The 13,495-nt window shown below is 42.2% G+C and overlaps 1 protein-coding gene across 7 annotated transcripts in view; it reads right to left on the bottom strand.

Moving 5' to 3' along the window:
• The window catches only part of BAG1 (BAG cochaperone 1), a 34,739-nt gene that overhangs the window by 9,290 nt on the left and 11,954 nt on the right, over positions 1–13,495 (bottom strand). Inside the window, exons 5-7 of one of the 7 annotated variants that reach the window (XR_013345252.1) lie at positions 11,983–12,090; positions 11,655–11,806; positions 7,473–7,550 (exon numbers count right to left, since the gene is read on the bottom strand). Coding sequence is in view for 2 of the 7 variants with exons in the window: in XM_077810906.1 (XP_077667032.1) it covers positions 7,473–7,514; positions 11,983–12,090 (150 nt within the window). In the remaining 5 variants the exon portion in view is untranslated. Of the gene's footprint in view, positions 1–7,472; positions 7,551–8,504; positions 8,785–8,892; positions 9,086–11,654; positions 11,807–11,982; positions 12,091–13,495 lie in introns of those variants that run through there. The other 6 variants (XR_013345251.1, XR_013345255.1, XR_013345254.1 and 3 more) reach the window with 6 other exon arrangements.

The raw sequence follows: 13,495 nt of genomic DNA, 5'->3' as shown, positions 1-13,495 counted from the left end.
TGACTGTTCTTAGGATGGCCATGGCAAGCCGGCACCTGGGCATTTGGCCCGAGCGGTCCTCTGCCAGAACGGAAGGGTGCATGACCACAGTGAAGTCTACGCCATCGAACCTGTTGGTTCCCACTCTGTTCTGGTTGGGATCCCAGGATCTGACATCAGGAATCTGGTCAGGTAATTATTTCTGTGTTTTGTCCAGACTGAGGACTGTCTTGTCTCTGTGTCTATCCGTCCTCCCTGTGGTGTGATTGAGTCTGGGCACCGTCTCCGTCCAGGGATCGGCTGACCAAAGGGTTCCTGTCCCCACGGTCTGAGTGAGTGAAATCTGCACAATAGCAGCCGCACCGCGCCTTGGGTAAAACCCTTGGTGTGAAAGCAAGGGCGATGGAGGCAATAGCCTGTGGGCTCCTTTTGTGTGTTGCACCACGCATCGCTCTGACGAACCCGACTTTCCTTCTTGTGTGATTGGTGTGTAAAGTCTTTCTGTATGGGTAACCAGACGTGTAAGTCGGGATAGTTCCCTAAAGGAACGCTGGCTCATCTTATGTATTTTAGGAAGAGTCTGGACGCCTGTAAATTTCTGGAAAAATGGTCTAGGCTAACTCAGGAGAATCCCAAAATTCAGTGGCCACTGTTAGGATCTTGGGACAAAGACCGAGTAGACGTCTTAAAAGACAAACTCGGCCAACCTAAAACTAAATTGGCAAAAGGAGAGGTTGATTGTTTCATTCAGTGGTGGGAAGAGGCAAATCATAGGTGGACAGAATCAAAACTTGCCCCTCTCAAAGATTCTGGCTTCTATCCCACCAGATGCAACTCGTTTTACTGTTGTTGATTTGTGCTCTGCTTTCTTTTCTGTCCCGGTTCACCCTGACTCCCAGTTCCTGTTTGCCTTTTCTTACAAGGGGCAACAGTACACCTGGACCACACTGCCCCGGGGTATACTGAAAGCCCGTCATATTTTTCCCAAGCATTAGCCCGAGACCTTGCTGACCTTGTTTTTCTGTCCAGGTCCACACTAGTCCAATATGTAGATGATCTACTCCTCTGTTCCCCTTCATTGTCTGCCTCTGAAACTGACTCTTTAGTGCTCCTTACTGCCCTAGCAAATAAGGGTCACAAAGCTTCTTGCTCTAAACTACAACTCTGTCAAGCTTCTGTCACATACCTTGGCTTTCTCCTCTCCCAGGGTTCCCGTGCACTTTCTCCCACCCGTGTCCAAGCTATCCTTAGCTTTCCCTGACCCCGCTCCCCACGCCAGGTTCAGAAGATTTTAGGCATGGCTGGATTTTACAGACAATGGATTCCCCAATATGCCTCCCTTGCAAAACCTCTCCAGGAACTCTCGCGATTCTCTGTGCCTGACCCTATGCCGTGGCCCCCTGAGGCCAATTCTGCCTTTGTTTCCCTCAAACAGGGTTTGGCTTCTGCCCCTGCCTTAGGGATGACTGACTATTCTAAGCCTTTTACCCTTTTCTGCCACGAACAATCTGGATGTGCACTTGGAGTTCTCACTCAGATGCACGGAGAAAAGAACCGCCCAGTGGCTTATTTCTCTGCCACTTTAGACCCTGTTGCCCAAGGCTTACCCCCCTGCCTGCGTGCTGTGGCTGCTGCAGCGTGCCTAGTCAAAATGTCTGATTCCCTTGTTCTCTGCTCTCCTCTTACCCTTCTGGTTCCTCACTGACCTCACCCTGCTCCAAGACTCTGCCCCAGAAACCGAGAAAGAATCCTGGGTTGCCCAGGGTTGCTCTCTACATCCCGATTCTTTTTGGCGCTCACCTACTGGTGCCTTTGTAGCCTCCTTTTCACTCTACCAGTCTCTGGCCGCCCTGCTACACGGTGTTTCGCATGTCGGACAGGAGGGGATGGTCTCTGCTGTAACTAAGACAGGATGGTGGGCCCCCCCATTTTAGCTCTTTTGCAGCCTGCCACTGTGCAGCCTGTACCATTTGCCAAAGCCATAATATTGGTAAACCTGTAAAAGTGGCCCAGGGTTTCCAGGGCCTGCCTCAAGCACCGTTCTTGCATTGGCAACTTGATTTTGTACAAATGCCTAAGTGTCAACAATATGAATTTATTTTGTTATGGTATGTTTATTCTCTGGTTGGATTGAAGCCTTTCCTTGTCGCAAGGCTGACTCACTGTCTGTTGCCATGTTTGTTAAATCATATTATGCCTGCCAAGAGAATTCCTGCTACTCTGTCCAGTGATCGGGGTGCACATTTTACTGGACAACTTGTTCAACACCTGGACCGTATATTGCATATCAAACATCTGTTGCACTGTCCCTACCACCCACAGAGTGCAGGTGCAGTTGAAAGACGAAATGGTGTACTTAAGAATAAGCTTGCTAAAATTTGTGACTCTACAGGATTAAGCTGGCCAGTAGCCTTACCATTAGCCCTTATGGACATGAGATCCACTCCATCCCAAAGGCATAAATTAAGTCCCTTTGAAATTGTTATGGGACGCCCTATGCGAGCTATGACCACCATTACTCCCGTTCCAGATTTGAACTTGACTCACAGTGCGCTCCTTCAGTATTGCAAGGGACTAATGCAAGCTGTAAGTCACTTCCATTCACAGGTTCGAGCCACCTGGCCCACGGAACCCACCTCTGACGCTTGCCACAACCTCGAGCCAGGTGATTGGATCTACGTACGGCGCCATCATCAAAAGCACGCCTTGGAGCCCCGGTGGAAGGCTCGTCATCAGGTACTGCTTACTACACAGACGGCTGTTAAACTATCTGGCATAGCAGCGTGGATACATGCTTCAAGTGTCAGAAGGCACCATCCCCAGAGAAACAATCACCACCTCAGGACAATGCAGAGTCAATTTTGACTCCAGAAGAAGACGTAGAGGTACAGTCTGCAATACCTTACAATCTACGCTCTCATAAGGGTTACCAGAAGAAGACGCTGTTCCTCGGCTGCTGGTATCTTACGGTCTGGGGAGACCACGATGACAATTCTTTTATCCAGCAGCAGGTGTGGATAGCTCAGACCTTTAATATTTCTAATTGCTGGGTCTGTAGCCACATCCCAGCCCACTCTCAAACTGGTGTTCCTGTCCTGGCTATCCCACTCAAGTCCCCAGAACTCACTGGAGGGCCTCGTCCGTTTAACAAAATATGGAACAGCAATGACACTTGGGAAGCGGTGGGAATAAATGCATCTAAATGGATAAGTGTGGTGGAGGGAAAAGGTCATTGGTGTTGGGTGTGTAATGGGACAGGGCTGGATCTGGGGAAAAGCCGTTGCCTTCAGCATATTGTGGCCAATGGTTTATGGGATTATTCAAACAAAACTAAAAGTGGTGGGCTGGGTATGGAGATATGAATTCAAAAAGAGAAATCAATCTCATGTTCCCCCTACAGTCATGCAAATAACACCACTCCTCGTAAGGAGAATTACCCTGTACCCTTTAGGGGATACTACTCCTCCTTTGCAAACACCTATATGACAAATGGGTGCAACCGACCCTTCCCGGCCTTAATAGGCCATCACTGGGTGAGCGGGACCAGAGCTTATACCGCACTACCAGCTAATTGGTCAGGAATCTGTTATCCCGCCTGACTCTTCCCACAATTCCGAGTGCTAGGAACCTTCCCTCGAGAACGTCTCCGCAAATTCAGGCGAAAAAGAAGAGACTTAACAGATGCCCAATGGTATGTAAATAACATAAGCCCCTTAACCTGAGAAGAGGCCATTGGCAGTTCCTTCATACCATTAGGGGGAGTAATACACCATGCAAAAAGGCTCCTAAGGTTACAAGCAGTAGTTGAAATAATGGCAAATGAAACCGGAGAAAGTTTAAGAGCCCTGGCCAAAGAAATAGGGGCAATCCGACAGATGGCCCTCCAAAACCGTCAGGCATTGGACATAGTGCTGGCGGCAAAAGGAGGGACTTGTGCTCTCATTGGAAAAGACTGTTGTGTGTATATACCAGACAACACCAATGAGGTAATAGATCATGCTAGCCACTTAGAACAAATCGCATATCTTCCCCACGAAGAGCCAAGTTCTTTATGGAAGTGGCTAAATAACGTTTTCAATTTCTCTGGCATAGGAAACTGGTTGTTTCAGGGAGCCCTAACTCTCCAGTTTGGAATCCTAATAATTTTTGTATGTTCTCAGTTACTTTCCTGTTGTAGCCAAAATTGTGTCAGGCATGCTACACAGATAGCTGCCCCAAACTAGAGTGTTAATTTGATGATTTTAAATATCACTGATGAACAAAGAGATAAAGAACGATTGATATGTGCAACCCAGTAATTGTTGGTCATTGTGTAGCTTGACCAAAAGGAGGGATTGTGAAAGTAGAATGAATTATATTGAAATTATAATTCATTAAAGAAATGCTACTTGAAGGGTTTGTTGAAATATAGTTGTCAGGAAGAGAAACATTAAGGAGTGTGAGACAATGGGTCCTCAAACTAATTAACTTAGAGCTCCTACTGAGCTAGGAGATTGGTAAACGTTAGTATCCAAATAAGATATGTCTGTATATTTGTCAGTTTCTGCTTCCTTTTGTCTCCTATGTTAAATTGGCTTTGGCTTAATTGTATAAATAAGTTAGCATGAGCCTCAGAGAGGGGCTCACATATATCTGGGTGCATTGGCAAAGCGCTTTGCTAATAAACAGAGTGGTCTGACAAATTATGTGAGTCTGACAAATTATGTGAGCCTGAATCTGACTTTGACAATAACAATCACATATACAGTTATAAGAAGATAGGACCTGAGTCTGAGATGTGCTAAGCAGACAGGCCTCCCCTTTCGACCTGCAGGTGCTTAGCCTTTCAGGATAGTAGGCCACAAGAAGAGGGAAGGATCAATCTTTTCTTTTATCCCTAGCCTAATGAGCAATCTCTTAAACTGTGTTTTCATTTACTATAGGAGTTGAAAATATACCAGACACCTACACGCCAGAGGCCATTATAAAAAAGTTGGGTTAGGGGCACCAGTGAAGTCTAGGGTTAACTCTTGGGTCAGGGACTGTGCCTTTTTTTTGGTCTTAGTGCAGTGTTTAGCACGCTATGAATGTTACTAGAAACACCACCACCCAGACTCCACACATATACCCCTGCTGAGAGAGAGGAGGGCTGTGCTACTGGGATCTGTTGAGGTTTCTTCCTTAGCATCAGTCTCTTGAAAAAAATCCCCTTCACTCCCATTCCCCCTGGCTGGTGGACAGGTAAGGAGTTCTCTGTTCCACATATCACCTTAAGAGATCCCTAACTGTTTAAGTGGAAGTTGTTTCTGCTACTCAAGCCCCTTCCTAGTCTGACTTGGGGGGTGGGGACTTCTACCCCTTTAGCGTCAATAACTGCTCAGGCTTTCCCAAGCTGCAGCAGTTTAAAGCTGATATAATTCTTGTCAATTTTCAGTGCTGCCCACAGGGCTCAGAATAGCATCAATGTTAATATTAATTTCTCTCCGATGGTAAGGAAAACTATGAGCAGCAGCAGAGGCACCAGAGAGGTCCATCTGCAGACTCAGGAAGACAGCACTGCAGCAGTTCACATTTGGAAAGTCCTTTTGCAACCATCAGGATAGACACTTCTTTTTTTTTTTTTTTAAAACAAAAGCTTAAATTCTTTAGAAGTTGATGATCACCACTACCACCACCCAGCACCAAACAGAGAATTTCTCCTACTTGCCTCTGAAAAGTTAATTTTTTTAAGTCCTGTCATAATACAATCCATAAGTCTTCCATATCTCCCTCCTTCAACGCCTAATATGGAGTGATAAACCATACAATTGTTAGAAAACATATCCATTCATTCCATGAATCCACTGGTTCCCAGTATCTAATCTCTCTCACTATAATGTACCTTACATCTAATTGGTTGGTTTTATCTGCCTTACATGACCTCGGTTCCTTCAGACTTACAGCACAGAGCCGATTCAGGAGTATCTCTACCAGTAATTGAAGAGATTCCACATAATCATACAGCCCTGGGCAACAACCACTAGCACAATTTGTAAATATCTGACAATATAAACTACGTAACTCCATCCAAGAAGCAATTCTTGGAGGTCAAACACATTCTCATAATAGTTTTATCAACCCACTCCATGTCCACCTTCCAACATCTGACTTTTCAAATGCTTATCATTTTAGGTGTCACACCAATCTCTTGTAATAGCTAATATGTAAGTTTTATTCACCAAGATTTTCCTTTAAAGCAATTAATGACATATTGCCCAGTACAATGTATTGCAATGAGCCCTTATTCATTGCAACTCCCTTAACGTGCATCTTTCTATTCCAATGACGCAGGCTGACTAAGGGAAGTCTACTTTGTTTTTCTTTCACAAATTGAATGTGTTGAGGACATTATGAAACAATGAAAAAATAATTTTTAAAACTCCAACATGTTCAAACATCAATGCTAAACCCCAAAATAAATACCAACAAAATAAATGTTAAATCAAAACTAAAGGCTTTGGAGTAAATTATATAACTGCCACTTACAGAAGTTGAAGTTATCTTTTTATTATAAAAAATTCAGAGCAAAGTTTTCTAGTGGATTTATTTTGTGGTAGGAAATTTTCCAACTCTACTGAAAGAAAGTGCACACATTCTTCCATCTGATTTTCTATAATGAAATACCATTTTAGTAATAAAAATACCATATCTAGTGAGGGTATGAAAGAGGCATGAGTCAGGGTGTTCAGTACCAAACCAATTTTATCCCCAAATTACTAAAAATTATAATCTGGAGAAACAGAGATCAGGTAAACCTAATTATTAATTGTTTCTCAAATTCAGAATGAGATTCCATTATTTGTCACAGAGGTTCTTACTGTGCCCTGGGGATGCCATGATTTAGACAAGCAAAATAATTTAAAGATTTTAATAATTATACAAATTTACAAAGAAAAATAGGAAATAAGACAACGTTAGTTCCTTTACAAGGTCTTCTTGTGTCTGCAGACTGGCAGAGAGCTTCCAATACAGATCACACTTTCTACAAGAGGGAGGAGATCTGCCTTTTGCCCAGGGAAGTGTTTTCTACACTCTGAAAAATTATTTTCAGAAGTAATTATCTACAGTAATTAGAATAGACTTGACAGTTTATTGATGGTGAAGGGAAGTTTGTTTAAAGGTATCTGATCCCAGTTTGGTTTGTCATTGATAAATTAAAACAGGAATTAGCAAAATGTCCATTTATAAAACTATGAATTTTGGTAACTGGAGGAGAACTTTAACTCAGTTAAAGGAGCCACTCAGAGATTACACATTTAAAGTCTTAGGCCCCAGTTCTGTAACTGCATCCACACAGACAAATCCTTGTGCTTGTACAAAGACCCACTGACATCTCAACAGGGCACCATGCAGGAGCGAAATTAGAGTTCTTTGTGTTGTAACTTGCCAACTTGTTTAAAGAATGGTTTGCAGGTAGATTAATGAAGAGTAAGAATTTTAAATTGAAATTAAATCCCAGAGTCTCTCTGTTTTACCTTAGTCAGTTTACGTCTCCTCTCCAGGAATACGTTGTCCAACTATTCAGGGTTTAACAGATGAAGCTGGTATTAAACCTTAAGTCACAATAACATTTCAATATTTAATTAAAATCAAGCTTAATAGTAAAGTTAACCTAACCCTAGGCAGTGCTTATGCAAGACTCTCTCACCAAGTGAACTTTGAGCTTTGGTGGTGGCATTTCTTGCAGAGCAGTGCTTGGGCTAAAGAATGCTTTCTACTGCATAATGTATTCCAATACTGTACAGTGAGCTTCTGTTCTGTGTGTTCTGTTGTTTCTTTGTCTCCTTCTCCTCTCTTCTCCTAAACTGCATTAATTTCAAAGAGCAATGTATTAACTTTTGTTCCTCAGAGGTCCTGATCCCAATAATAATCTCAACAATCTTTTCACAGACTTCAATAGACAATGGATCAGGTCCAGAGTTCAATGCAAGAGGAGAATACACCTCTTAGTGTTGGGTTGGATTCAGAGAGCAGGGTTTATATCAGTTCATGCAGGTGTACCCAGTTAATAGATATGTACTAACTGCTGGTCAAATTTATATTCATGACTACTATCTGTCTTGGGAGTGATAGGTCTTGGAATCATGTGGAAATTTTATTTTTATGTTTTTCTTACAATTCCATTCTCTAAATTAGCATTTCTGTTCCACAAATGCTTAAAAAGAACTTGTAAAGCTTGTAAATGAGTGTAAGCATAGATGATCTATACTAAAGAATTTCTGCTACTTAAATATAATAATACCTTTGAAGTTTATAGTACTGAAGTGTTGGCTTCTTCTTTTAACAATCCCTCCATAATCTTATTGTGCCATTAAGTTTGGTGAGTAAGTTGCATAAGCACACCACATCATTAAATCCCAATTCTAATAATTATGCAGATATTTGAGCAGCTTCTTAAATACTAAACAAATAAAATAATAATAATGAACTACCATATAAAGAGGGAGATTTCTGAAGGCACAAGGGTGCCTACCTGCTATTTGTACTTTTTTAAACTCTCCCCCAAATTCTTGGTTTTATGTTTATTATTCACATTAATACACCAAGGAATGCTTACAAAGTAAATATTTGCAATTAAGAAAAACAAGAAATTTACAAAGCTTCAGAAATAAACTTGCATCATTCTAAGCACTGAGGGACAAAACAAAGTTTCATCTTGACATGAAATGTCTGTGCTCCCAGTAAACTGTAATACATCTAACAAATGTTTCCTAACTGTAATATTAAATATATTTTTTTAACCCTCGGTGTGTTTGCCAAAGTAATCAGTATTTAATATCAACATATCTAGAATTTGAATCAAGTGAAAACTGCAGCATGGGTTAAAAATGAGGGGGGGGGGGGGGGAGAGAAGAGACTCATTTTTGCTACCTTAAAGCAGATAAATACGGAGCTTGCTACATATAAATCACACTCTTTCCCCGAAGTTGGTATTTTCTTGATCAAATCCATTTCTTTTAAGAGTGTAAATTTGTTTTAATATTTTCTGTCTTCTTAAGATAAGAACTGTGTCCTCACTATAGCTGGTATGTCCACCCTGGAGAAAAATGTCTTCCATGCATCCATGGAGACATTTCTGTTTATTTTGCTTTTTAAACAGGTCAAGGACATCAGAAACCAATTATGAATTTGCAATTAAAATTTCATAGCAAAGATGGGTAAAATATAGACTTGCATATATCACTTAAAACTCATGACAGGTGAAATTAGGCTAACAGCTCTTTGCGGCAGGGGCTATCTTTTTGTTTAGTTTATACTGTGTTTTAAAAAAAATGGGGTCCTAGTTCATGGCTGGGACTCCTAGACACTACCAGAATACAAATAATGAGCAACAACAACAAGGATGTAAATTGTAATTGATCACTTTTTTCTTTACAACTATCATTTTAACTTTGACTGCTTCACCTCCACAGTAGGCAGAAGTCTTCAAAACAGAAACTTCAATACTTCCTATAAATCACCAACTTTGTAAAACCGCTAAAATCTTATAGCCCTAACTGAAGCTGAAAGTCCCCTGTCTGACATGCTGTACATAATATTGTATATCAGAGAGAGGGGAAGTTTTCTACTTTGGCCATGAAGTGAGAGTGAATTTCCAAGGTAGTAGCTAAAAGTAGTTTTTGCAAAGAGCAGAAGAAGATATTTTGCTGACTACTATCTAGAAGTTCAAAGGACAGAATGAGTGCATTCCATGTGGTCACATTTGATTTTGGTTATTGACCTCTCACTGAAATTAGGGACCCATACTAGAAACCTTTGTTTCTAGTTTGGCCAATCCAGGATGTAAATTCTCAGCCAGGTAGCAGGCTAAAAAAAACTGAAGGTAGCTTTTTTGTTTGGCTTTGGCATTTACTGTGTAACTCTAATTCTTTTATATTAAAATATGAAAGTTGGGGATTAGATGGCTCAAGATATACAGCCATTCATTCATCTCTAAATCAAATTAAAATCCAATCCAGGCTAGCCCTGAACAAAAACTGACACAGTCTGACAGCTGTTCCATGTCCTACATGAATTAAACTTGTGATTTCAGCCTTTTTTCTAAAGCACAAGCATCAGCAGTACAAATGACATCCTTGATGGGCAATCTCAGAAGAAGCTACAGTTTGACTGGTCTTGGAGAGTAACTACCTTTTCCCTCCTCGGTCTGGCCATTGCAGGGTAGGCTTGAAGAGCTGTGCTTAGACTGAAGTGACGAAAGGTGGCAGGAAGGCTATTAACATATCAACTATTTTTGAAAGAAAGCACACCGAGACAAAGAAATGGTGTAAATTGAATTTGAACTAAAAACGGTTGATTAGGGGACAGAATTAGTTCAGCAATAGCCCAAAATCTACTTAAAACAGAAGTCATTGTCTATATATAGACCATCAGAAATATGCTTTGATGGGACAATGTTGCCAATTTATCTGGATGTGCACTTGGCAACTTACTTAGCATGGCAGTGAGCTATGAACGTGGCACAAAAGCATGACAGCAGCAACATCAACTCATTGACTAACTTAATTATAGTCATTGTCATCATCACCACTAGATACTGAGATCTGGGGATTTATAGGATTTGAAATCTGCCACCTAAAACTGATTCCCTGTTCCAAGGTTCTTCCCCTGTGGAAGATTCTACACATAAAAGGGATAAAAGAATCTGTAAAAAATGGAGATTTGGTTTTTGAGTTTTAAATGTTTTAGCTGTTATAGAAAGAAATCAGTGTACTTAATACTGTTAATAATCATTTTGTGGTGTACTAGAAATTAAACTATGCCGTTGGTAACAAAACCTCAAAATTTACATCTCTGTTAAAGTTGTGGCAGTACAAAAGCAATAAATAAGGTCACCTAAAAATCAGCTTCTTAAAAATCCTATTCAGTCCTCACAACAGACATATGCTGGCAGAATTAGGGTGGGGGCCAAATTAAAGCACCTCTTTAAAGTGGATTCTCTTTCCCAGGCTTTACACCAGCAACCCATTATTACAAAGAGACTAAGGCACTGATCCTGCTATTGGATCAACACAGGCAGAGAACCCTAGACTCACGTGGAGCCCTTGTTAAATGGATGGGGCTCTGTGTGAGTGTAAGGGCCCACCCTGTGCAAATTCATCGCAAAACACACTATAGGTGACAATAGATATGGTATGCAATACAGTTATATGAGGGAAGGGAACTCTTCCAGATAGCATGATCCAGTGGATAAGGCACTGGACTGTGAATTAAGAGACCTGTGTCTAATTCCCAGCTCAGCCAGAGTGTAGCCCTGAACAAGTCACTTAGTCTACCCTGTATTTCACTTCCCCATCTGTAAGGGTGAAGGTATACTACGGTACTTCCTACCTTACAGGGGTGCTCTAAGGATAAAATCCATAAATGGCTGTGTGACACTCAGATTCTGCAACGATGAGCTATACAAGTACCTTGATATAGTCCAAAGAAATCAGTCCAGTCCTAGTTTGCAAATGTCTTAAATACAAAAATTATAAATCCATGTTTGACTAACCAGAAGGCTCACCATTGTTTGTGCCTTCCCTACCACCAAACAAGCATTAGGAGGAGAGCATCTTCCTAGTTTTTGTTGGACCCTTAATGTTACTGTAACATATTTTAATTTAATAGGCTTTAGCAGGACAAATGAAAAAGGGTAAAACTTGAGTAAAGGATACCCATTTCATGTGGACATAACAGGCTGCAGCCCAATATGGTGCTCTTCTGTATTATGGGGATGCATACATAGGCATTAATGTCACCATTTAGAAATCGGAGTTGCCATGGACACCAAAATGAAGAGGTCACTGAAGACATACAGGAAAAAGAACTGGATATTGAAGAAAAAGGGAGCAAACCAATTAACTTGTTTTTCAAAATAAACCAAATTTAATTTGTTGTTAGTATTTAAAAATATATAGAGAACAAACTGTTCTTAAAAAAAGGCAACAAACCAAAAGATTGTTTTAAGGAATATACAACCCCTTTGTATTACTATTTACTCACAATGGCATCTATCTGTTCCAGGATCTTCATGAACTGCTCAGCAGTTCCTTTTATCCTCTTGTCCAGGTGGTTAAGAGCTTCAGCTTGAAGATCTTTTGCTAGAAAGCCCTGTATGAAAAGAAAAACAATTACTTTATATTCCAAAGAACATACATGCTGCTATTTAAATATGAATTAAATAAATTCTGGTGCAAAAATTTTCATTTAGATGTTTGAATGATTTTATCATTAGAGGAATAAAAGCTTTCAATTTAAGAAGAGTGACCCTTTTTAAAATAAAAGGGAAAGTAGAAGGCCCAAAATGCAGGCTACCTTTCATTCTCCCTTATACCCCTTTAAAATATTAATGTTGTTCTATATATGTCCTCCCAAATAAGCATCCCACATCAAAACAAGTGAATCAATATAATGACCCTAAACTTTAACAACAGCATAGCTACCATAGCTTTCATGAAGCAGTGGTCTGGCCAAATATTAGTTTGGATATTAAGTTTGTCCCCGTGCAGTGCAGGAAGCCACATGATTTCCAGAATTGTTGACAGAAATCATGCAACTAAATCCACACACCACTTTGTTCTCATTATTTTGCCAACTTTTGCCCAGAGTACATGAATAGGGCCCTATCAAATTTAATGGCTGTTTACATCTGAAATTTCACAGTGTTGTAACTATGGAGGTCCCAACCCAGCAGTGGGAGGCACTCAGAAGCGGGCCTGATCTCCCCCACCCCCTACGCTGCCATGCAAGAGAAGGACAAGTCCTGTCCCTCAGCCCACTGCAAGTCCACAGCTCAGCCCACTGCCAGTCTGGGGTTCCGTCCGCTGGCTCCTGCCAGCCAGGGTCCCGGCTGCCAGCCCCGCTCAGCCAGCTGCCTGTCTGGGATCCCGGCCCTGCCCATATAGAGTGGGTACCTACCTTCTCCCTGGTTCTAGTCCATTCTCTTCCTCTCTCTCTGCACTGAGCTGAGGGTGGGAGTGCACTGAGCACAGGGCTGAGGATGAAGGAGCAGGCTGGGGGTTGAGGTGTAGGGTCTGGCTGGAGCTAGAATGAGGGAGGGGGCTCAGGGTTGGGGCAGGAGGTTTGGGGGTGGAGCACTTACCTGGGCAGCTCCCATTTAGTGCGAGGGGTGCAGGTGGGAATGTGTGTGTGTGGGGGGGGGGGTGCAGGGGCTCCCATTTGGTGCTCAGGGTGGGGGTGGAAATGTGGGGTTGCAAGAGAGTCAGGACATGGGGTGTGGGGGGACTGGGTATGTGTGGGGGTACAGGAGTCAGGGCAGAGGGCTGGGGGCATGTGAGGGGGTGCAGGAGTCAGGGAAAGGGGTGTGGGGGTGCTGGAGTCAGGGTTGGGGTCATGGGGAGGTGCAGAGGTCAGGACAGAGGGCTGGGTGTGTGGGGGGAGGTGCAAAGGTCAGGGCAGAGGGCTGGGGGTGCTCTCAGCTCCTTGCCCCGAGCGGCTCATGGCAGGGGGCAGGAGGGAATATGCCCTGATTCCACCCCCCTTCCCCACGGCCCCA

The sequence above is a fragment of the Eretmochelys imbricata genome, chromosome 2, assembly GCF_965152235.1.
Source record: "Eretmochelys imbricata isolate rEreImb1 chromosome 2, rEreImb1.hap1, whole genome shotgun sequence".
Lineage (NCBI taxonomy): Eukaryota > Metazoa > Chordata > Testudines > Cheloniidae > Eretmochelys > Eretmochelys imbricata.
This window is presented reverse-complemented; position numbering and strand designations above follow the sequence as displayed.